This window comes from Triturus cristatus, chromosome 9 (assembly GCF_964204655.1).
Source record: "Triturus cristatus chromosome 9, aTriCri1.1, whole genome shotgun sequence".
Lineage (NCBI taxonomy): Eukaryota > Metazoa > Chordata > Amphibia > Caudata > Salamandridae > Triturus > Triturus cristatus.
The window spans coordinates 390,547,817-390,573,809 of NC_140592.1; the positions used below are offsets into that span (position 1 = coordinate 390,547,817).

The 25,993-nt window shown below is 47.1% G+C and overlaps 1 protein-coding gene across 2 annotated transcripts in view; it reads right to left on the reverse strand.

Moving 5' to 3' along the window:
- The window catches only part of LOC146798014 (thymus-specific serine protease-like), a 151,039-nt gene that overhangs the window by 56,773 nt on the left and 68,273 nt on the right, over window positions 1-25,993 (reverse strand). For both annotated transcript variants that reach the window (XR_014968588.1, XM_085625246.1), the window contains exon 9: window positions 10,557-10,698. Coding sequence is in view for 1 of the 2 variants with exons in the window: in XM_085625246.1 (XP_085481372.1) it covers window positions 10,557-10,698 (142 nt within the window). In the remaining variant the exon portion in view is untranslated. The remainder of the gene's footprint in view (window positions 1-10,556; window positions 10,699-25,993) is intronic.

The following is a 25,993-nucleotide window of genomic DNA, read 5'->3' on the forward strand; positions in this document are numbered from 1 at the left end:
GTGGCAGGGAATGCCAATCTCAAACGGGATGAGGAAATGGTCTGACCAAATAACCGGGGTAGGGGGAGTCGCCCGAATAGATGGTAAGTTGGAACAGATCAGATCCAGTGTGTGACCCGCTTTATGCGTGGGTAGGGTTATTATTTGGACTAGGTTGCAGGCCGCTAGCGTAGAGATGAAGTAGTTGCTGTGCGAACAGGAATCGTTGTTAACATGGAGGTTGAATTCTCCTAAAGCGGTTAAGTTAGCGTAACATGTGCTAAGCTGAATAACATGATCCGCCAGAGCCGGTAAGTGAGAAGTATTGGAATGAGGGGGGCGGTAGATAAGAATTCCCGAGCAAGAGGAGGACGGGGAGATTTGAACACTGAAAGGCAGGCCTTCTATACATTCAATTTGGTCAAATGGAGGGAGGGTAACCGTCCATTTGGAATTGTGGATTAAGGCGACACCACCTCCCGGTTTACCATTAGGTCTGTTGGCACAGATAATACTGTAACCCTTCGGTAAGGCAAGGGTGATAGCAGGGTTCGTGGTGTCGTTCAGCCACGTTTCAGTTAGGAAGAGCAGATCCCAGTTGTTGTCCCGAAGGGATTGCCAGATGTCAATGGCATGTTTGCTCAGTGATCTACAGTTGATCAGCGCAGCTCTGAGGGTCAGGGAGGACTGAGCTCCGCGGGTGGAGGCAGGGTTCAGAGCGTACGCCGTACTGATAGTGTGATCTGAAGCAGGAAGGGAGAAATTGCAGACTGTGCAGGCATAGACCTGGCTCCGAGCGTCAGAGGTGGGACAAGGGCAGGTCACGCAAAGGGGGGGTCTCAAAGACATCAACTCAGTCCGAGTGTATGTCGCGGTGTTATGGCTAGTGGGTCGGGGAGGGGGACCAGCCCCGGTCGCGTCCTGATCGTGGACGAGCGCAGACGAGCTTGCCTTAAGCGCGCCTTCGGCGTGCAATCGTCGCGCCCGCTGCGCTCGTCCGCAGCGCTTCCGGTACATGCACATTTTTATGGAGATGTGATGGAGGGAGGGGGCGTGGCCTCAGAGTGAGCGTGTCCCAGTCAGGGCGTGGGGAATGGCGGTTGAGGAAGATCGGCGATTTCACCCTTACCAGCGCTCGTTTTGCTGCGTGAAGGGGTGCCTGCACACTGCAATCGTGTGTCAGGAGGGGTGAGTGAGTTTTAAAAATGCTAAGTTTTACAGTTTTAAAAACAGTGACGTGCTCGATCTGTCTAGCTACTCCCGGCTGTGTCTCAGGAGGTTTCAAGAGTTGAACCCTCGTCAGAATCCCCATCCATTGGTGATATCGGGACAACTTCCTCTAGTGGCCTGGCGGGTTTCAGGGACAGATGGAAAATCCCAGGCCTTTCTCGCGAGGCTGACAGATTTATCAAAGAAGCCTGGTCAGCCAACACACATAAGAGATATGCTTCCTCTTGGAAGAGATGGTGTGATTGGTGCTCTCAACGGGACGTGGATCCCGCTTCAGCACATGTCTCTTTAGTGGTAAATTTTCTGGCCTCTATGGTGTCCTCAGGGTTGGCATACAGAACAGTCAATAACTTTTGTTCCGCCATATCGGCAGGTCATCTGCCTTTAGAGGGCAAACCCATAGGGGAACACCCGTTAGTGTGTAAGTTGCTTAGAGGTATTCGAATGGTAAAACCCCCACTTCCTAAATATTCTCAGTTGTGGGATGTCTCCATTGTCCTTAAATTCTTGGAGGCCTGGCCCCCAAATAAATACTTATCCCGTAAGCAACTCTCTGCTAAGTTGACAATGTTACTATGTCTGGTCTCTTGTAAAAGAGTCTCCGACGTACGGGCATTGGACTTAGCGGGGCGTAGATATTCCCCAGAGGGAGTAACCTTTATCCTGTCCAGACGAACTAAATGCAACACTGCATCCGTCACTTACCCAGCTTTTCCAAATAATCCCAAGCTGTGCGTGGTACAATGCATTAAGGATTATGAGGTGGGTACCGCAGAATTTCGTAGCGATATGCAAGGTCAATTGTTGATTGCTCTGCAGAAGCCTTTTCGCCCGGTGGCTCCAGCTACCTTGTCTCGATGGACGCGTTGGCTTATGGATGAAGCATGGATAGATGTTTCTAAGTTTGGGGCACATTCAGCCCGAGGAGCTATGGCCTCGAAAGCATATTCATCAGGCGTTAGCCTGGCAGAAATCATGCATGCAGCTGATTGGTCTACTGAGCATACTTTCAAAGCATTTTATTATAAACCTATTGTGGATGTAGCTTCTGTTGTGGTGGCTAAGCTTTGAACAAGCATAATCGGAGCCTCCGGTCCTGACATAGAATTACAAATTTGCGAACATTTGTGACAAGAATTTTCAATTCTATTAAGGACAACGGAGGCGAGGATTATCCCACCCGGAGGACACTTTATTGATCAGATATGTATGTTTATTCATGCTCGTATATTGCATAAATTGATTGTTTCCCTCCCTTCTTTTGTGCTGGTTATGTAATGTTGACTTTTACCGAATGATTGGAATGGCTTTTACGGGTTGTCCTTTTATTTCAGGGACTGATAGCAAATGAAACCTGAGTAAGGTCCAGCTGAGATTAGCTGGTATGCAGTTCTTTGGTTTGCGCAAGACGGAGTTACCTGGACCGGGATCCAGTTCAAGCTTGCAGCCCCGTTGGGCCCCAGTTCTTGGTTGAAGATGTCCTGGTCTTCCGATGATCCTTCAGGAGCAGGTCGTGAATGGACTTAACTGTTATGTTTACAAAGAAAGAGGACTCTATGTTTATGAAGGGACCTTATGTACCCTGGGACTCTATGGTTATCACATGGTTTTCTATTTGTATTTTCATTGGCTGCTGTGAGCTTCTAGTAAAGAAATGAGAAGCATAATCTTCGCCTCCGTTGTCCTTAATAGAATTGAAAATTCTTGTCAGGAATGTTCACAAATTTTTAATTCTTCGACATCTTTATGCTCTTCATGACATAAGCTCCCATTCAGCATCAGGCTTGCTTTCCAATGTATGTGGACAACATCTAGATAGTCATTTGTCTAGAAAACGTGGTCAGCATTTCAGAGTGGCTATACTGTATCTATCCTGGGATGAAAGAAAGCTTATTATTTAAATGTATCCTAAAAGGAAACCTTCTCTTGTGAAAGAAGGTCGATCCCGATTTTTCCCTTTCATCTGGACTACAAATCTAGTAACTCCACCAGCAGTTTTACAGCTGGTAAAAAACGGAGTAATTTTCATTGGGTTTAATCTCACATTCTCTAGAGAAAATCCTCCCATACCGCCACGCAAAACATCTAATAGATATGACAAGAGAAGCAGCGACAGCACACCTGGACAACCGTAATGTGATCTACACTGGCATCTCAAAGAGCCTCATCACTAAATTTCAAAGAATACCAACTAGTTAAGTCAGATTGTGTTGGAATCTATGCAGAAAGTATCACATCAAAGTAGAAAAGAAAGGAATATGCTACTTACCAGTATGCATCTGTTCTTGGCATGTAGAGCTGCAGATCTACACACTGTGCATAGATCGCCATCTGGTGTTGGGCCCGGATGTTTGCAGTTGTTTTTCTCTTGGAAAGTCTTTGGAAGACACGAGGTATGTGACTCCTCCTTTGGATCATATTGCACATGGGCTTCGGCTCCTTCCTCTGATTGTTTTTCGCCAGCGGGGAAATGATGGAGCTTTGTAAGAAACAGGAGAGATGCCCATGTGTGCTGTATCTAAATAAGATAAAACTGGAACAGATAAAGGGAGACGGGTGGGCGTGTGTAGATCTGCAGCTCTACATGCCAAGAACAGATGCATACTGGTAAGTAGCATGTTACGTTCGAGGCATATGAGCTGCAGATTACACACCGTGCATAGATTATATAGCAGTACTCGCTCCTAGCGGCGACCACCAGTATCTGTTGCAGTTGTTTGAAACAATGTTTTGAGAACAGCCTGGCCCACACTAGCTTGTTGCTTAGTTTGCACATCTACACAATAGTGTTTAGTGAAAGTGTGCAGTGTAGACCATGTAGCTGCTCTGCAGATGATATCTAAGGGGATGTTCCCTAAAAATGCCATGGAAGCCCCTATCTTACGTGTAGAGTGGGCTTTAGGGGGAACAGATAGCGTTAGTTTTGCTTTGTGGTAGCAAATTTGTATGCATTCAACAATCCACCTAGCTATCCCAGATTTGGAGATAGGGGTTGCCTCCACAGATTGATTGAAGTGAAAGGGAGAAATGACTTTAGGAAGGAATTTCGGATGAGTGCGGAGAACAACCTTATTATGATGCATTTGCAGGGAGGGTTCTTGAATGGGGAGTGCTTGTATTTCACTGACCCTTCTGAGCGAAGTAATGGCTAAAAGGAAAGCAGTTTTCCATGTTAAAAATTGAAGCTCACATTTATGTAGAGGTTCAAATGGAGGCCCCATTAGTCTCGTGAGAACGATGTTTAGGTTCCACATAGGTGAGGGTGGCACTCTGGGGGGAATTATTCTCTTAAGGCCTTCCATGAATGGCTTTTATGGCAGGTACACTCTGAAAAGTGATAGATACTGTCTTTTTTGTAGATATGCTGCTATGGCAGCAAGGTGTTGTCTAATAGACGTGTAGGCTAGGTTGCATCTTTGTAGGTGTAGTAAGTAAGCCTATGATGTGTTAGATAGACACATCTAAGGGATTGATGTTATTGTTGTGACAATAGGTCACAAAACGTTTCCCCTTGGCTGCGTAGCAAGTTCTAGTGGTAGGTCATCTAGCTTCTTTAATGACGTTCATACAGTCAGGGGGAAGATTAAGGTAACCAAATTCTAGGATTTCAGGAGCCAGATCGTAAGGTTGAGCTGAGCTGGGTCCGGGTGTCTGAACTCTCCATGTTTCTGGGTTAAGAGGTGTGGAGAAAGGTGTAACTTTTGGTGCAGAACTACGGAGAGTTCCAGCAATTGTGGTGTACCATGGTTGTCTGGCCCAAGTCGGAGCAACTAGGATGAGAGTTAGGGAATGTTGCTGTAGTTTGCGCACCACTAATGGAATGAGTGGGACAGGTGGAAAGGCGTACGTAAATCTGCCTGACCAGTTCAGCAATATCGCATGGCCTTTGGACAATGGCTGTGGATATCTGGCGGCGAAGCTTGTGCATTTGGCGTTTTGGTGGGTGGCGAAGAGAACTATCTGCCCCCACATTTGAAAGAATGGTTGAAGAACTTGTGGATGAAGTTCCCACTCGTGGATCTGTTGTGTTTGACGGCTCAACAGATCAACAGATCTGCAATGGTGTTTTGGACTCCTGGGACATGTTGTTTTGAGGTATGGTCCACCTCCATATGAGTGTGTGCCGCCTTGTTTTTGGATGTAGTACATGGCTGTCAAGCTGTCTGTGCGGACGCAGACAGCCTTGCCTGAGACGTGTCTTTGAAAGGCTTTCAGGGCTAGGAATATGGCCAGTAACTCCAGATGGTTGATGTGGAGTAACATTTGTTGAGGTGTCCTCCTGCCCTGCATGGTGTGATGTAGTAGGTGAGCTCCCCAGCCGGACAGCGATGCGTCCGCAGTTAGAACTATTTGAGGAACGGGCTCTACGAACGGTCGCCCTTTGGGAAGGTTTTTGGTGGTCCACCACTGCAGAGAGCGATGGGCACGACCGTCTACCAACACCAGATCTGATAATTGACCCTGAGCCTGGTTCCATTGGCGTGCTAAGCACTCTTGGAGAGGATGCATCTGGAGTGTTGCATGAGGTACTATGAATATGCAAGAGGCCATCATCCCTATAAGTTGCATAAACACTCAAGCTGGAAGAGAGTGTTGTGGTTGAAATTTGGCGCGAAGAGCCTGTATGCTTGCTATCCTGGCAGGACTGGGGTAGGCTAGCGCTCTTGAGGTGTCTATGGTGGCACTGAGGTATTGTTGTACGTGGGACGGATGCAGATGGGACTTGGTGTGGTTTACTGTGAAGCCCAGGTCGTGAAGTAGTTGGATAGTGGCGTGAGTGTGTTGTACACACTGGTTGTATGAGCTGGCTTTTATGAGCCAGTCGTCTAGGTAAGGGAAGACGTGGATGTGTTGTCTTCTCATGTGTGCTGCCACTACCGCTAGGCACTTGGCAAACACTTGTGGTGCTGTGGTGACTCCGAATGGGAGTACTTTGAATTGGTAGGGCTGACCGTCCACTACGAATCTCAGAAACTTCCTGTGAGCGTTGTGAACGGGAATATGGAAATAGGCGTCCTTGACGTCTATGGTGGCAAGGAAGTCGTTCTAGGAGAGCAGAGGAAGTACCTGCTGCAGTGTGACCATGTGAAAGTGGTCTGAGTGTATGTATTGGTTCAGGGGTCTGAGGTCCAGAATGGGTCTTAGAGAGCCGTCCTTTTTTGGTATGAGAAAATATAGGGAGTAAACTCCTTTGTTTTGTTGGTGGGTAGGAACTGGTTCTATTGCACTTTTTTGTAGGAGGGAGATCACCTCCTGCTTTAAAAGTGACAAATGTTCCTGTGACATTGGGCGCTGTTTGGGCGCTGTTTGGGTGGAATGGTTGGGGGGTAGATGTTCGTTCTAGACAGTAGCCTGATTGAATTATCTGTTGCACCCATCTGTCTGAGGTGATGGTGGCCCAGACAGGAAGAAAATTGTGGAGTCTGCACCCGACTGGAGTGGAATAGTCTGGGGGAGTGGAGGGAAGTCATTGGGTGGAGGCAAAGTGGGAGGTGTTAGTTTTGCCTCTGCCTTTGTTGATGTTACCCCTGTAACCACCTCTTTGGTAACCCCTAGTGAAGGGGGATTGGGTTGGGGCCTTGTAGGAAGTGGAGGCGCTGTCGGAGGAGTAGCCTCTGGTGGTGCTTCTAAAGGAGGAACGGCGAAAGGAGCGCCTGGGAGCTTGCGACTGCAAGGCTCCCATACATTTTGTCTGTGCCCTTTTTCATTTTTTCGAGGGCTATGTAGACATTAGGGCCAAACAGGTTTCTCATCAAAGTGGAGGTTGAGGATGGAACTCTGAACCTCAGGTTTGAACCCTGAAATGCGTAGCCAGGCATGCCTACGCAGAAGTACGTTGGTATTTATTGCCCTGGAGGCGGTGTCAGCTGCATAGAGGGCACAACGGATGGAGGTATTGGTGATGTTTTTTACCCTCCTGAATTAGTTTGTTGGCCCTATTTTAATATTTGTCAGGGAGGTGTTGCATTATAGACTCCAGCTCGTCATAATGTGCCCTGTCTATCTGGCTAGGAGCGCTTGGGTGTTAGCAATGTGCCATATGTTGGCCGCCTGGGGCGCCGTCCACTTGCCAGATGCGTCCAGGAGTTTAGACTCCTTATCTGGCGGTGGAGCCTCACCTGATGCCTGGGAATTGGCATGTTTACTCGCATTGGAGACTACCAGGGAGTCTAGTGGTGCGGGGCCTCGAATGTAGGTTGGATCTGTTGGGGTGGCCTTATATTTCTTCTCAATGCGAGGGTTGATGACCCTGGCCCTAACCGGGTCTTTAAAGACCTCTGGTGCATGTTTAATCACCACCTTAAGCCTGGGCAGAATTGAGGTGGACCTCTGTGCAGTGTCAAATGTGTCTAAGAGGAACTCCTCCTCCACGGGGTCTGTGTGGAGATCAACCCCGTGGTAGTGGGCAGCCCTATGGAGTAGCTGGTTAAATCCCATTGTGTCTTCGTGGGAGGGGGGGGGGGTGTCTGGAGGGGTAAAGATCGTCCTGCAGGGACGTTAGGGACGTCTGGGATGTTGTAGTCGTCCCATGGGTCTGGGGAGCCCGTAGGAGTAGGGTCCCGTGTTGGTTGGTTGCCCGCTCCGTCCCCTGTGTCATAGTAAATGTCATCATCATCCTCATCTGGAGATGGTGTGGGAGAATGATGGTGTGGGGGAGGCAGAGGAGGAGGTGGAGGAGGTGGAGGAGGTGGAGGAGGAGGAGGAGGAGGTGGAGGTGGAAGAGGAGGAGGAGGAGGAGGAGGAGGAGGAGGAGGAGGAGGAGAAGGAATCCTCAAAGGGGAGGTGGCAAAGTCTCTCCTTTTTGGTGGTGGAGCTGGTGCAGGCTTGTCCAGTGATCTTTTTCTGGTGCTAAGCATCAAATGCCCAGTCTTTGGATCCTTTACAAGGGTTTTTTGGTAAGGATCGGGTCAAAACAGTTCATCTGTAGGGGGCAGATCCTTCGGTGCCGATGGTGTCGGAGCCGTGGGTTTTTTTAGGTGTCGATTCGGCACAGGTTCTTTGTTTAGAACCGTGGGGTTTAGAAAAGTCTTTTGACTTCCTCGGTTCCGAGGTGGGTTTCAGATTCGAGGTTTGGGAGTCGAGGCTCTTCGGTTTCTTGCTCGGCTCCGAGGATGGCATCGGTGCTGAGGAGCCGGTGTCAGTCTTCGGCACCGAGTGCTTTTGGTGTCGAGCTCGGCGCGGACGAGGAAAGGGGCTTTTTCTTTTTCGGTGCCGATGAGAGTTTTTCGGCACAGAGGGTAGGCTGGCTCGAGCCCGAGCTGCCTGAAGGCTTGATGGGCTTCTTAACCGGGCCCCGAAGCGAGGTATGGGAAGCAGTCTCTCGGTGCATACCGAGGCCCGAAGGCGAAGGCATGACCGAAGCTTTTTTCAATGGCTTGGAGGGGGATTTGGGGTCGGGGTCGATGTCTGTACTCACGCCCCTCTGTGCCGGAGAGATGTCCTTGACGTCGGAGTCGTCAGCTTCAGAGGCGCTGACGAGGCCTTCTTCGGTGTGCTGTTGTTATGGAACATCGACGCCTTCTTCGAAGATGTCGTCGGGGATCGAAGTGGACAAGTGAGCCATAGTTCTCCTTGCTCGTTGGTCCCGAATCGTTTTCTTCGATCGGAAGGAGGCGCAAGCTGGACAGTCCCTTGCCTGGTGTTCTGGAGAGAGGCAGAGGTTGCACACCTCATGTAGATCGGTGTGGGGAAACTTCGACCCACATTGAGGACACTTTTTAAATGGCGTCCTTTCCATCAGCCAGGACAGGAGGCCCAGGTAGGCCCAAAGGCCTTCGGCGACGACCGGAATCGCAGACTTCGATCGTTGAGTCGCGTCGAGAGTGGAGAACGCGATTGAGACAATACCGTCGAAAGGGGAAGGATTGCGCGCCAAACAGGAAAGCTGGATCGGTTCCGAACTGGAGCGCGAAGAACACATCAGAGCCCGATGGTGGAAAAAAACAATCTGAGGATGGAGCCGAAGCAATTGCGCAATATGATCCAAAGGAGGAGTCACATACCTCGTGACTTCCAAAGACTTTCCAAGAGAAAAAAAACTGCAAACATCCGGGCCCAACACCAGATGGCGATCGATGCACAGTGTGTAATCTGCAGCTCATATGCCTCGAACACTCTTTTATGGCTCCTGGGCGAATACAGAATATTTAAAACTCTGTATCATGCATAAAGCTAACTTGGCAAAGGTCCTAACAACCTGCGCAACCTTGCTCCATATTACATCCAACCAGGACCTTCACATTAGCGTTCACCCAGCAACTAATCCAACAGTAATTCTTCAAAAGATTTAAACATGGAGGGAGATTTTTAGGGGTACAAGGCCTGAAACTCTAAAACGCCATCATCCCTAAGCTTCACTTTTTTTATATTGATCTTTAAGACACAGTTACTTAGAAACACTTTCAACAAGAAAGCTCTTCACAAATGGGAATAAACTAAGAATTCCGGTTGGAGGACAGTTCCCACAGCCAGATGTACTCTACCTCCTCATTTTCTTGTTACTCCATGCATCATGCAAATGTTTCCTTTGTACCAGCGACATGAAGTGATCAAAGTGACACGTAGCACAATGCAAAACTCTTAAATACACAGTTAAGTTCCGTTTAGTAGCATCTTTGCAGTGTCACACTAAAAAAACTAGATACATTTACAAAATGGCTCAGCGGATTCCAAACCTCATGGTCACATGTTCGAATCATGGTGGGTCCACTCAACCTTTCATCCTTCTAATGGCAGTACATTGAGTACCATTGAGTTGGGTAACAATAAAAGTCTACTATTTCAGCACCAAGAGAGCCAAGGGGAGAACATGCACCTTCAAAATGCAAATTATGTTAATAGATGATAATATGTAAAGTTTGGATATCAAACATTAACTGAACTTTAGATTATTTTAACTACTATCTTTCGCTAATCGACACTCTTGATGTCAAGGCTATCATAAAGACAGAGACTGAACATAATATAAAGAGTTATTTTTTTTTTAATGTTTATAAACTTTCTGAATGAGACATTTTCACAGAATTGTGGATTCCCAAATAAAATTCTATTCCCAGAGCATCTGTTTTTTATTGGCATGGTGTGCCTTTTGATATTTAAGTAATTATGTATTAAACAAGTTTTATTCACAAGCTCACCTGTTTGCACGTTTTCAGTGCAGGTATGTAGCAAAACGCATCAGTATATTTCCACACACGTGCTTAGTGTAACTCAATGGTAACGTGCTAGTGTACTTTGTTATCAAAAGTGAGTAGTTACATATATGAACAGAGTGGTATTTTGCAATACTTTTAAAAGAAGTGAAATGCACAATTGTAATGACTTTCAGATATGATATTAGCACTTACAGTATCCAAACTCGGTGCAGGTCTGAAAGTACCACTGCCTCTCCCCTACTCCAACAAGTGATAGGTTTGTGTTCTTAAGGTCATCCAGGGTTTTCTGATGGGAGCTGTTCACACAGCTAAGTGCCATGCTCTCCATGTATTTCTGTAACACAGCAAAGTTTGTTCAATATTTTTAAACCACAAATCATTTTAAAACTGCTTTAAAACATATTTAGCTCTCTGCCAAACCTCATGCAACCCATACAAATTAAAACTGAGAGGGATTGTAGGTAAGGCCCCTTCAGCCACTGCCTGAATAAAGTGACATTCACATTTTGCAAGTGGCTAGAGGACCATTTCCCTTTCACTATCAGCTATTTGCTATCAAGTGTGTTAGTTCACCTGCCTAAAGAGTGCATCCTATTGCAGTGCAGAGGTTGTGGGATAAAGCCTCCATGCGCTGCAATGGTGGTGCATTTGTGCTCTTGAAAGTGTTTTACAGTCCTGTCACTGTCACACCAGCGGTTTTACGTCTAAATATGATTTTGCACCTAAATAAGATTTGAAGTTTTGAATATTTTCAATACTCATTCTAATATTGGACCAATGGTGATATTGTATCTCATTCTTTTCAACTAAATTGGCATTCTGATCCCCATTTCTTTACTCCTTTTTTTTTCTCTTGATGCTCCACAACAGTGACTTTGCTCCTAAATGTGATCAGTACTTCTGAAAGTGTTTCCACACTACACGTGATGTTGCCTCATTTAGCATCTTTTTCTTCAAACTTGCTTTTATCAAGTTTTTTGCAAATAGAATTGCCATCTCAACAGTGCACAACATTAATTTATTACCATGACAATAGCAAGATAACAGTGCATAGCGTGTAGACGCTTCAGAACAAGAAGAAACATGTATAGGAAGAAAGGAGGGGGAAAAGGAATGAAGAAGAATAACATGGGCACACACACCCAGCGTCCAGTCTCTCGCCACACACACTCAAACATCCCCCTGCCACTGAAGGAGAAAATCACACTTTTAAAGCACCGAAAAAATGCAGGAAAATGGCAGAACCAGAGAGAGATAGAGGGAAGAGGGAAAGGAAGGAAGAAATAAATCAAGTCATTGGTGGGAGGCAGTCAAGCAAGGCAACAGGCCGGGCATCTGTGGCAGTGAACAAATCAGGGGTGCTGGTCTGGGAAGTGGGATCTGCGTCAGGGGGGAGAGCCACTAGGCAAACGGAAGAGAGTTTAGAAGCATCCATCCCAGATTTAAAAGCAGGGCATCCCACTAGAGTGAGATGGAGTACTTCCGGAGACTCTGCAGCTCCTCTGACTGCAAGGCAGCGGTCTTCGCCATCGCCCACATCTCCACCAATCGAGTGGCCGATGAGGGCCCTCGACTTCCTGGCAAGCACAAGTCCCCGCTCAGCCAAGAGAAGAGCCAGGTCAAGGATCTTGGCAACTGCCCTTTTTCTCTTATGACGCTTAAGCAAGCCAAGAGCGCATGTGCCCAAGGTGCATAGCAAGTTTACTCCAGTGGCGCGGAAGAAGCGAGCAGTGACAGCTGGGGGCAGGACCAAAACATTTGGATGAAGTCTGCATCCTCCCACATGCAATGGGGGCAGGAGGCATCCCTGCGGTGAAAGAACTGGTTAATCTTTGCAGGAGTGAGATACGTCCTTTGCAGGTTGTAGTACTGTTTAAATTTTAATCGCTCATTCCGGAAGAGATTGGCAGGGTAGGTCAGGATAGTGGCCGATTCCGCATTGCTGCACACCCTGCCCAGTTCTTCCTTCAACTGGTCGGGAAGCAGGCGGGTGTGCTCGTGCAGCACTTTGGTGAACCATGTGACCAGGTAGTGCCCCATGTCCAGAAGGTGTAGATTATGAAGTACCTGATGTGTGGCAGGCTCAAGCCGCAATGGTCCCCAGTGTATGTGTATATGATCGAGTTGTATATAAGAACTGTCTGAGGGGAATACCAGTTAGGTGGCTCACATCAGCAAATGGAATGAGTGTAGTATCGGAGAGGAGGTCGCCCAAAGTATGGATGCTTGCCTCATGCCAATGGGCAATAGCTGCCACCGTGAGATGTGCCCGCCCTCTGGGTGTACCGAGCAACGGAAGCAGGAGGCGTACGGCACCGAGGTTTAGTAAGACAGAGGTAACGCCGAAAACAGCAAAGCGCCAAAGACAGTAGGCACATGGGTGTGAAGGGTGCATAAACTTGAGGGTGAAAGAGGTGTAGCAAGTACTCTAACGTCCAAGGAGCAATGCCCTTGTTGCTGTGTCATCTAATTTGTGCTCAACAAACCACCATGCTATCCTCTGCAGTTGGAAAGCAAGGTAGTAGTGCTCTAAATTGGGAGCCCCAGCCCGCCCTTATCAGTGGCAAGCACATTATTGACATTGCGACTGCTGGACCAGATGAAGTCACCAAGCAGGCATTCAAGCGTGACAAAAAAGGATCTATGCAAATAAATTGTGACATTAAAAAAATTAATAAAGTCAGCGCAATAGCATCACCATCTTAGACAAGGCAAGCGTCCTTCCACCGACATTGGTAGGGTCGTCCAAAACGAGGTCTGCCGCCAAGGGAGGACATCACCCGGAGTACTTTCCAACCCTCCAGTGCCACTGCATTGTGGTAAATCCACATACCGACTGCCAGTGCACCACCTCCCCACCCAGCCGGAGATCGGGGTCCACCGCTCCAGCTGACAAGGGGAAGATGCAAAACTGGCCCCCGTTGATGCACACCGTCCCCCAGTGGGATGCCACAGTCTCGGACCCGGGCTCTCAACTTATGCGACAGGAGTTCCATAGCTAGCGAGAAAAGAAGGGGAGAGTGGGGACAGCCCTGGCAGATGCCGCTGCCACTCTGGCCAGCTGTGTGGTGTATAAGAGCTTAATAAGCCCCAGCATGTGGGGACCCAGTCAGAACCGGGTCAGTACGGCAAAAAGAGAGCTCCAATCCAAGGAATTGAAGGCTTTCTCCAAGTCTTGACCCAGGAAGCTAGACTGGGGCCATTAAAGCAGATCCTGTTCCGGAAGCAAGAAGAAGCAGCGGAGGTTCAGAGACATGCTACAACCCGGCACAAAGCCATTCTGTTCCTTGTGGACCTGTTACAGGACCACCGGTGCCAACTGGTCTGCTAGGAGTTTGCCAAGGATTTTCGTATCTGCATTGAGCATCGCCAAGGATGTGAAGGAACTGATGTGGGATGGGTCATGCCCTGGTTTAGGGATGGAAACGATTAACGCCTCCCAGAGAGACTGTGGAATGCATAAGCATGAGAGCGCCTCATCATACAGAACTTGGAGGTGGGGCACCAGCAATGTGGCATACATTTTATGAAACTCCTGAGAGCCCATCGGGGCCTTGAGTGTTACCTTATACCAGCGACCGTATAGCTTTGCAGATCTCAAAGGGAGTGGTTACTAAGTTGAGTTCCAGTGCCAAGGCAGGCGGAACCCTCAAGAGGTCCACGCCCGAAAAACAAATCATCAACCGCAGAGTCAGCTATTCCACCGTCAGTGTATAGAGACACTAGTAAAATTGAGTAAAAGCAGCATAGATTTCATGCTGGGAATGCAGTTCTGTGGCTGCAGGCACAGTGAGGGAGAGAACAGGGCGCTGTGGGCTGTCCTGTTTAATTAGCCATGTCTGAGGGCACCTGATTTGTCCGGTTCAGCATGGGTCAGAATGGAGTGCCCAGCATAGTCAAGGCAAAGTAGGCACTCCAGCAGCGATGTGTGCTCCCATTGAGCCTTGCCAAGCCAGCGCCTGCCCCTAACCGAGGAGATACCAAACTGCTCAACACGAAGGAGGACGGGCGCTGCCCCAGTAATATCCCAATCGATTTGTTTCCTCATGCAGTAACCCTTGAACGCATTCTTTTCCACGAGGAATGACGACGCAGTGCTGGGATCTGTGTCAAAGAAGTCGAGACAGGAGAGATTCATGGTGAAGTGGAGCGTCACGTCTTAGAGTGCCTCAGGGTGGAGGCACCACATTGGTATGGGAGGGAGAGTGCTGTCCCAGCAGACCTGCACACACCGAGGGTTGTGGTCCGAGTGTGTCCTCCTCAGGTAGTCACTGTATGTGACAAGCATGGCTAGCTCAGTGGAACAGACAATTCGGTCAAGGCGAACATGTCTGTTATGGAGGTGGGAGTAAATGGAATACACTCCATCTATCTTGTAACGCTGGTGCCAGATGTCAACTAGTGCCCAGTGATGTATCCAAATGCTCAGGTGTTTAGCATTGGAGTGTGTGGGGCAATGGGGGAGTGGGGAGATCTGTCCAGCAGGAGGTCTGCTTGATTTAGGATCTTAATGTAATTGTACACCTAAATGGGAGTCTGCGCCTACAATTGATATCTACAGCCTTAGATACTGATGAGGGTCCCTATGGGCTGCAGCATACATTGTGACATCCTAAAAGACCCCTCACCGAATTCATGCAGACTGCCATTGTAGGCTGCATGTCTTGATGCAGAGTAAGGTGAAAACATCACAAGGCACACAGCCTGTGTGCCATGCCTACAGACAATGCATGCAGTATAGGTAAAGTCACAACTACAGCATGCCTTACAGCACTAAGACAGGGTGCACTATACTACATGTGTGTACTGCCTGTGGTATGTGAATCTGGCTTCCCTCACAAGAGACGATGCCGACACCCTCTGTCCAGGGCCTCCTTGGCGCCTGCACAAGAGGGAACTTTAGTAGTCAGAGAGGCGTGTTCACCTTCAGGCTAGTTCCACCACTAAGGTGGGATACCTGAAGTGAAGACGAAATTTCAGAGTCTGCCAACTTTGTGATGGCAAACTTAGGAACTCTGGGACAGGGTTATGCCCACTTCCCACAGGAAGTGGTCATTTTGGGGGTGTAGTGACCCCAGGGGTAAGCAGCCATTGGCTACTATCCTACACTCCCGTAATGCCCCTAAATCTAGCATGTTGGGGAGCCCCTGGCACCAGGAAATCAGAACCTGCCACCCCAAAAGAAGGACTGAAGAGCAGTGAAAAGCAGGAACTGAGGAAGAAGCAACTGGCTTGGTGCCAACCCTGCAGGCCTGTTTGCCTATTCTCGACAATTGCGCCAGTCGACTTGCCCTGCAAGCTGCTGTGCCTCCAAGAGCCTGGGAGGACTGCCAGCACTTCTACATAGGCCCAACAGCCCACGTATAGCAGTCGAGTGGTTTCACTGCACACTGCAGGTACCAAATAAAGAACTGTGAGGACTTTAGAACCATGTAAAACCAACACCAGCCAGTACCACTGCACCAGTCGCTCCGAGTCGAAGTGGGTTAATGGTGCCAGCGTGTTCCACCATCCCTGCAGAGAAGAAGCCCACTATGGGTTTGCCAGGAGTGGACTACTCCACGACGCCTGCAGCTTCTGTGTGCAGCCTCCCCCCCCACACGAGTGTCTCCGGAGACGAAAACCCGACGCCGCTAAACACTTTGCACCCATAGCCCCTGGAGAAGAGGACCAAAGGACCCGGCCACCCGAGGTGACCCCGTTGGAGCTGCCTTAGACCTTTCCCCATACTTACCTTAAGTCCACGAGATTGGTCCTGTAAGTCGCTATGAAGTACCTGTACGCAGTGTATGTCTTTCCTCCATAGGATAACATTACTGCTTCAGAAATTGCAGTGTCCATTTTCGAAAACTGTAAAAATTCAGTCGTCAAAACGTACTTACCTAATTTTGATGATCTTGGTGCCTTAAGTAATATAAAGATATGTTATTTTTTATACATTGGTGTGGATCTCCTTATTGAGTCATGTGCATCATTTACTGACTCTGTGTCAATCTCAGATGTAGAATACTCCTCTCTGATGATTCTAAGGATGCTCAACCGCACTACCTCTTAGATGAGCACCTTGAGATTGCTAGCAAGTCCCTGTCCACTTGCACAGTGCCCCCAAAGGATTCCAACGCTTGTGCTGATGTGGCACATCAAGGATTTTGCACCTTAATGTAATTGTATACCTAAATGTGATTTTTGCACTTACATCTGTATTTTAGTCCTCCCTAAAATAGTTCACTCTAGCTGATTTTGCACCAAGTTGATTGTGACCCCATTTTTCCCCAGATGATAATATTAATTTTCAATAGACAAGAAATAAAAAGGCAACTTACACAAGTCATGTAGCACAAACAAACAGTGATTTGTAAGCAGTCTATACAGCAATGCCATTTCAATTCTAACATCCAGTAGAGATGGGGAAGAGACTGGAGGTGCCCCCAGACCCGAAAAGGACGCTGTCACCCAAGTATATATTAGGTCAAACATCTCATTTGGATGACCCAGGAGAACTCCCAGCCTCCGATGGATGAAGCAAGCCATACGTTAGTCATGGCTAATCAAGCAGGTCCTCTGCTATCTCCCCACTCCACACTCTAGTCGTATGAAATTCCACCACCAATGGCAATTCATGTACATCTCAACACCACAGATTAAACTTCAGACCAGAACTTTTTAACCAGTGTATGGCTTTGAGTCTTAGCCAAAAAGAAGCAGAGTGCCACAAATTAAAACTGTATTTTACTCCTTGGAGGATGGAGCCCCTTAATGTGATTTTGAACTTAAATTTAATTGTGCTCCGAGCTATGCTTTCGCTACTAAATGTGTTTCTACACGGTGATGGCACACCTAAAAGTGATGTTCACCTATACCAATTTTCTCTTATGTGTGATTTGTGCACTTAAAAGAGCAAAGACGAATCAGCACTATAGGTAATTTTGCACCTGAAAGTGACTTGTTGCCCTAAATGTTTTCCACACTTATGCGGATGTTGTAGCAAGGCTGATTTTGCACCTCAATATGCTGTCAAGCCATGGCATACAGATGAAACCCTTTCACACCTGAGGTTACTCACTGCCACATTTTTAATCTGTACTGAGTGATTAAGCACAGACATGTGAAACTACACTCCTGATGATATTGCACCTACACTCACATCTATCCTGAACTAAGGGTGTTTGCTCACCTAAGAGTGATTTTGCACAGAGAAGAGACTTTTGTTTCTGCTCATGCTTTTACGCTCCTGTTGATGTTGCACCGTGGCTGAATCTGAACCTAAATCTGATTTTCTGCTCTTAAGTGCTACTACAATCATGCTCATTTTGCAACAAGGGTGTTTTTTAAACTACAAGTGATTGTTACATATGATTTTGCACATACATTTCTGAGTTGTACTCCTAAAAGTTAATACTTATTAGTTCATTTAAGCCCAATGTGCTATCAATTAAAAGTGAGGTATTTTTGGTGCATACCTTTTACACCTAATGTGTAATGTTACTACCACATTTTCACTCTAGTGAATCTGGGTCTCAAGATCAATGGCCTACATGTTTTCACTTGACGTTATTATGGTTACCACACCTTACACAAAGAGAACTTCAAATAAAATCAGATCAGATTCCAGATCCTCATAGATCATATTGTCTCTCCTACACAGGTTGATCCGAAACTACCCCAAAACACAAGAAACCATGAGACCTGCCTGCCAAATCAGAAACCTTAATCAGTGAAAAGTATCATAATATCAGACTTGCCTCCATTAAAACGGACTTATCTTGTTTTTTGTTTTTTTAAACTAAGGACATAATCTCTTCCATTCTTAATCTCAATGGGCGCCAAAATACCTTATGGGAAAAATTACCACCTCAGGTTTCAGAACATTAAACATAAGCTTATCACTTGAAATGAACCTACAAATCTTGACTGCACTTTTTAATACCCTGTTGGCCTTAAAAGCGTTTTCCATGGTGATGGGCGCTAACAATGAAACCATGACCACCATCACTTCTAAATACAACACCACCAGCTCCCTTTCCTCCACTACTCATCATCACAGACTCATCGCCCTCATATTTTCTCATGCTATACTTAGGACGCAATTGTTATTGTTTGTCTAGGTTGGAAAGGGTTATGCAGAACAAAACAGCTAGCTGAAAAAGAGTGCTGTGAAAGAGGAAGTAACAATGTCCAAAGACAATAGTTGAGGGTTAGCCTAGGGAATTCGACTGTGGATGGGTTGGAGAAAACAGACGACAGCCTGCGGCCTGAGCAGTGAGGGCCGCTGGGTACGGGTGGAGGGAAGTGGTGTACTGAGAAGTCCTAAGGAAGAAATGAAAGGGTCAGTAATCGGGCAAAGTTCCTTCCGTTTCTGCAGTATAACCACTTAAAGGTCCTGGTATAAGGGTGATGAAATGTCCCACAAACATGAAAGAATCATGCTTTCTGACCACTTCCATTGACTCCATTTCATGAAGATCTATCCATGATTGAAGCCACCCCTCTTTTTGTCTCTCAGCTTGGATACATTTCTTTGAAAACTAATTTTTTCTTTCTTTTCTGACTAAATGAATGAAATAACTAACTTTGTGAATCGTGTGGTTATTCATTTTGATACAGTTGTGGCTTTATCTTAGTGTTCATACTTGCAACTATTGTATTCAAAGTATCAAATAATATCAAGTGAATTGTTGCCATAACATTATTTATTTCTGATTATGTTGCCATCGTCCCTATGAGAAACAATTTGAATAGGAAGTAAGTTGTTTTTAACCGGTCTTATAAATCACACAGACACTGTAAAACATAGGTTTTTAAATATTTTGTAAGAATAAAAACTTTTGATGAGTTATGATTGGTTGGACACTTAGCCTTTTTTGAGTATCATTTTGTAATTATCATTGATATTGTTAAATAGAATTGTACTTGCCTAGGGATTGTTTTGTACAATTTTATTTTCTCTGTCCTTGGAACTGGTATCAGTAGCAGGGGGTACGGATATATACGTTGATTCACGTCCATGAGTCTCTCCTTCAGCTGGTAGTTATGTGCTTTTGTGTGAATGTCCGACAGGAGAGAACATTGCAAAACCAGCCCAACTGTGCTGTAAATCCTGTCAGATTCTATTGCTTCTACATCTAGCATGCAGCAAAATATCATTTGTTTGAACACTTCAGCTATGGGAGGAACGACTAACAAGTACATTGTTGCTTCGGAGGTAGTTTTCTAGGTCTTCAAACTTTTGTTCAAGGAGCTGTTGCTCCATGGACCTATTATTGCTAAACTTTTCGAAGTCAAAGACCCTTTCCCTCAGCTTGTGTCCTTCCTTTTTAACTTCTTGGAGGCATTTAAATAAATATGCCTGGTCTACTGTTGGTTAATCCTTCATGACTTAAAACAGGCGATTTTACAGTCTTTGTGACCTCTATATCCCTCACTTTTTAAACAGGTAAGTACAATGCTATTTTCAGGGGCACTATTGTGCTTTTACTTTTTCTGAGATTTCCCTTTCGCTTGCTCAGAGTGAGCCAGCATATCTTTTACAGATGGCTCCTTTGTGTGCTTCGCGACAGCCATTGAGTCTGTTGGTACAGGTTTATTTATTTATTTTCAGAGTTTTATATAGCGCAAGCATGACCGGAAGGTATCAGAGCGCTTTACATAAGCACCAGTAACGTTACACAAGGACACTTTCATTTCAAGTTTCCTCTCAAATTTCTGTTCACAATCCAGGTTAAGGGGAAGAAAAAAAAGACAAATTACTCCAATGTCTCTGCTCAACATGTGATGCCAACAGGGAAGAATGGACCAAGTTCTGATTATTTGGGACTCAGAGGCCTTAACCAGGGGTAGAGTTTGATGGCAGCTTGAGTTATGCCTTCCACTGGGTGGCGGGTGCCAATAGCACAGAAAGTACGCTATCTCTGTTTAAGATCCCAACACCTCATCTGTGGCATCTTGAGTCCACTAAACAAGGCGGATGCTCGTCTTTCAGCTATATTCTAGTCCATCATTTAGAAGCACTTACCCGATCCACCTTGTCAGGCTGTCCAAATGGCCTCAACAACTGTACTTGAAATGGCCAAAGCCTTCCGATAAGGAATCCAAATAAGGCTGGCCTCGCCTATAGTGAATTCTCTGGCCCGTCATCTTAACAGGCTGTCAACAGTGCCCAACGCTGCCTTCCGATGTTGGAGTGCTTTATCTCACTTTTTCTGGGGCCTCAACCACTACTTAGCTCTTTGTCCGGAGACTCAGAAAGAGAGGGGTCTCCGAGCTCACACTCAAGGCCCTGCTTGTGGATTTCCATGAGGGCTCAGTTCTCTTTGTTTTGCAATCCTATCCCTGGCCTGTATCTCTCTGGCATCTGGCCCCAGGCAGCACTCAGCTGCAAATGCCTTATGTGTGCTCAAGTTCCAAGGCTCTGTGAGTCTTCTTTCTCTTCAACATTACTGACAGACTCTACAATGGGCCGCGTAGGCCACCTTTTCAGCGCTAGGTGCTCCCACTGTGTGGGCTTGACTTTTCAGCTCACCATCTCAGGTTCCTGGTTGGCCTTCTCACCTAGACCACTAGTAGCGCTGGGCAAAGAGTTTAACAAAGGCAAGCAGTGATCAAGAGCACCGGACACACTCCCTACTCCATGTTCATATAGGCTTAGTCTATCACATTGGAATTTAGCACAGATGTTATTGAAGAACAGCAAAGCAGACAAATATGCAGCAGCAAGGCCTGCTCTGCAGCACGTCTAAGTGGATGCTTTTACAGCATAAAATGTTATAATCGAAAGTCAACATGTATTCTTCCAGGTAGCATCAGATTCACTTTAAACAAAAAAGACTACAGCCTCCAAGTATGGAATGTGTGCTGAAATTACTGGGTCCAGAGTCGTCAATACCAGACTTGAACTGAACATCTGCACTATGAAGTTATGAGTTTTTGTGCCCTTGATCACGGCCTGGATAACTGAGCAAACCCAGCATTACGGCACTTTTTCAGCATGTCTATCCTAAATTACTAAGACAATTCTGCTCCCACTTACCAGCTGCTATAATCAGGTAGTAAATGGGAGTGGAATTCTGTGGGTGTCAAGTCGATGAAGAAGGTGTCAGAGGGCATAGCAGACACTGGACTGGCTGTGAGGGGAGCAATATATGCCTCCACACTATAGAAGGGCCTTGAGAAGGTGCATGCTTCCATCATTCTGTCGAAGGGGATTCGGCAGGAGCCATGTTACCTTGTGTCTGCAGTGCCAGCTCTTTGTTTTACCAGGGGGTTGGCCCAATGTAAAATTGCCTGGGGTGCTTGTGATGGAGTGGAGCGATATCCCCGACTTGTAATCAATCAATCAATCAGCCTTTGTTAAGTGTGGCTAATCATCCCAGTGGCTTTCCAGGCGCTGGGGTACGGTGAGCCTCAATTGAAGAGCCAGGACTTGAGTCCCCTCTTGAACTTGGCAAGTGAAGGGGAGGTTCGGAGGTGGAGTGGGAGGTCGTTCCAGGAGTTGATGCTGAGGTTGGAGAAAGAGCGGCCTCAACTGTGGCTTCGTCCGTTGCAGGTGACGTGTTCAAGGGAGGCAGATAGGAGATGTGTGGTCGGTTGGTGGATGGTCAGGCACTGGTTGATGTAGGAGGGGCTGGGGTTGTGGAGAGCCTTGTAGGCGAGGGTCAACAGCTTGAACTGGAATCTCTTCGGGACCGGGAGCAAGTGGAGGTTTCTTAGGTGGGCAGTGATGCTGGTCCATTTGGGGAGGTTGAGTAGGAGTCTGGATGCTGTGTTCTGGATGGTCTGTAAGCATTTGAGGAGGTGGGTAGTGGATCAGAGTTAAGAGCATTTCCATAGTCTAGTTGGCTGTTGATGATGGCTTGGTTTACTGTTGTCCTGGTGTTGATGGGGATCCACTTGCGAAGCATGCGTAGAGTGTGGAAGCAGGAAGAGGCAACTGTGCTTACCTGGCGCTTTATGGAGAGGTCACTGTCCAAATTACATTGAGGTTGCGGCGTGGTTGGAGGGAGTAGGTAAGCGTCAAAGTGTCGAGGGCCACCATGTGTCGTCCCATGGGGAGGTGTTATTTCCAAAGATGAGAACTTCGGTCTTGTCTGAGTTCAGTTTCATGCAGTTGGATCTCATACAATTGGTGATGTAGGACATGGAATTCTGGAAGATGTGCCTGTGGTGGTGGTGTCCTCAGAGACAGAGAGGATGAGTTGGGTGTCGTCTGCGCATGAGATTATGTTGATTCCATGGGTGTGGACGATGCCGGACAATGGGGTTGAAGAGGGTGGGGCTGAAGGACAATCCCCGGGGGATTTCGTAGATGATATTCTTGGGTTCAGAGGTGAATGGGGGAAGGTGGATGCTTTGCCTGCGCCCTAGGAGAAGGTGGAGATCCACTTGAGGGCGTTTCCTCTGATGCCGATGTGGTGGGATACGGTGTTGAAGGCTACTGAGAGGTGGAGGAGGATTAGGACTGCTGAGCTGCCGTGGTTGAGGATGGCTCCAATGTCAGTTGCGGCTATCAAGGCGGTCTCAGTGCTGTGGTTGGAGTGGAAGCCTGACTGGGTGGGATTGAGTAGTTTTTTCCTTCTAGGTGATTGGTCAGCTGGCAGTTGATGGACTTCTCCAGGACCTTGGCTGGGAAGGGTAGAAGTGAGATAGGGCAGTAGTTCTTGAGCTCACAGGGGTTGGCAGAGGGCTTCTTAAGGAAGGGTTAAACCTCTGTGTGTTTCCAGGCATCGGGGAAAGTGGCAGTGGTGATGGAGGAGTTGAGGATAGTGGTGAGAACGCTACTGATTTCTTTCTATCCCAGGTTGAAGAAGTGGTGGGGGCAGGGGTCTGTTGGTGCTCCCGAGTGAATGTAGGTCATGATCGCTGTGGTGATGGACGTGGTGAGTGGGGTCCATTAGATGAGGTGGCTGTTGGAGTTGTCGGTGTGTGTCAGGAGGTGGTTGAAGTTGCTGTAGATATCTGCTATCTTGCTGTGGAAGTAGTCTGCAAGAGAGTCACAGAGGGCTGTGGAGGAGCGGATCTAGGACTCAGTGGCTGAAGGGCATGATAATTCTCTGACTATGCTGAAGAGTTCTTTCATTTGATTGGTGCTAATTTCAAGATGGATGATCAGGGTGTCCTTTTTCACTTCCTTGAGGTGCCGGTGTTATTTGCTGAGGGCCCCTTTGAAGGTGGTAAGGTCTAAGGGGTTCTTGCTGGACCACCATCGTATCTCCAAATGTTTGCACTTACATTTGAAGGCTCAGAGTTTGGGGGTGAACCATCTGGTGTGCCTGGTGGATCTTCTGGTACTGGGTGGTTTAGTGGGGGTGACAATATTGGCACAGTTGGAGATCCTGTCGGAGAAGTCTTGGACGGCTTTTTCGACATTGCTGAAGGTGTGGGGGGTCTGCTGGCATTGAGGGCTGCAGTCCAATCGGCCTCTGTGATTCTGTTCCAAGGTGGGCAGAGTGACGGTGTGTCGTGGTCAGCCTGCAATGCTGAAGTGGGTGATACTGCGTCTGTCCAAGTGAGTTTGGTGGTGTGGCTGTATTTGATTCTGTAGCTGGCTGTAAAAATGGGGTCCAGTATGTGTCCTGCGCAGTATGTGGGGCTGCTAACCAGTTGAGCGAGTCCGCTGTTGCTCATGCTTTCCAGCAGGTTGGTGGAGTTGGGGTCATTGAGGTTGAAGTTGAGGTCGCCAAGGAAGATGTAGTTCCTGGAGTTGATTGCCGGGGTGTGTGTGTGTGTGGGGGGCGAATGGTTTCACAGAAGCCGGGGCGGGGGCCCGAGGGTCTGCAAGCGAGGGTTTCTCAGATTGTTGTGTCTGCGTCGATCTGGAACTGGAAGTTGAGGAGTTCCATGATTCATGAGATGTCATCCTCTGTGGTGGTGCAATGGAGGGTCTCCTTGTGTATCATGGTGATGCCTTTCCGAGCTTGTTGGCTGTGTATCATCTGTTGCAAAACTGGCAGGGACTGTAGAATGAATACCATGCACCCTATGTCCTCCAGCTACATCAGAGATCTAACCAAGTGCCCCACCCCCCCATTTACAAGCACATACAACTTCAAAGATGAAGGTAGATCCTCGAGGAACATCATGTGATTTTGGAGGGGCAATATGAAGAGCTAGAGAATTGCTCTAGGTAAAATCAAATTTGCAGAATCCCGAGCAAAATAACCTGCCCGACCTGCAGCAATATTGCTCTACCCTCCTTGGTGCCATATTAGACAGAACAGGAGACCTAAAAAGAATAGACAGGGCACACAGAGTGCCTCCAATATCACAACCATGAACCTCGCTCCCAGATGTAGTGGCACATATGCACTTTTTTGTGGAAAAGAAGGCTATAATATCCAAGCATGACAAGGAGTGCCGATATTGTTTAATGGGGCAGATTTAACTCTTTTAAGAACTCTCTCCCGCCGCACTCACAAAACGAAAAGCTTTTAAACCAGTTACAGATTTTCTGATAAGGACTTACTCAAGCGGACAGACAGTGGACATGTAGTGCATGTGTGTGGGGGAGGGGGGTTGGGTTGAATGAGGGCACTGGGAAGTGGCCTTGCTGGGAGATGACAGGACTCAATCCCAATCTACGCTAGATGCACTCAGACTCACCTCAAGAGACTAAAGTAAGGGTGCAAGTGGAGAGTAACATGTTGAGTCAAATCTATAACTGTTGAAATGGACTCTTTTCAGAGTTGTTAAAAGTTGAATCACTTTTGCTTTTCAAGTTGGAAATGTTCAACATCTGGGGGCATGTTAGAGGTGGGTGGTACAGGAATAGATACCAGTCACGTCAGAGAAGCAAGACAGGACCACGTGCAACCCACATGGGCACAGATAGTTGACCTGACATAGCGACAGTAGCAAACACTTGTTTGATGCCTAGGCCACACCCACTAAAAGCCACCACCTAAAATGTCAGGGTTTTGAACATCCCTAACATATGGGTGTGCACTCTATGAGAATTACATGACTTGGAGGCAGACTTCTGTTTTCAACAGGAGACACATCTCCATCAAGCAGTTCAGCATAGATTACAAACTCTAAACTACCCTAAGCAATAACATCCTCAGCCCCAATCAAAGTGTCAGAGGTGGTGACTTTGCTGAGTTCACAACACACCTTTGTGGAACAAAATACCAAGACTAACAAAGCACGGAGATGGGTAGTTGTAGACAGAGTGTGAGATAGACAGCCCATCACTGTAGCAGCAATATATGCCCTAATCATGGAATGGAATAATCTCTAACAGACAATACAACATATAGTTAAATTCTCCTTGAACCCAGTTTTAAAAGGGGAAGGCTTCAATTTGGTAATAAACTCCACCAAGAATAGATTATGGCAAAGACAGCAAGGAAACCAAGGCTCTCGGTGGAAGGGAGCACCTGCTTTAAAGACGAAGGCCTGGCTGACTTGTGGCAACATTGCCAGCCATTGACAATTGACTATTTCCACTTCTTGGCTGCAAACAAAACATATGCACACAGAGCCTACTGATATTTACATAACTGCATACTATATCTTGTGGAAGACATAGTTGAGAGCCCCCACACTTTATCTGATCACGGATCAATAACCGTATCGCTCAAGTGGCAGGCCAGAGACAGGCTGGGCTCAAAGGGAATGTGGCGTTTAAATAACTT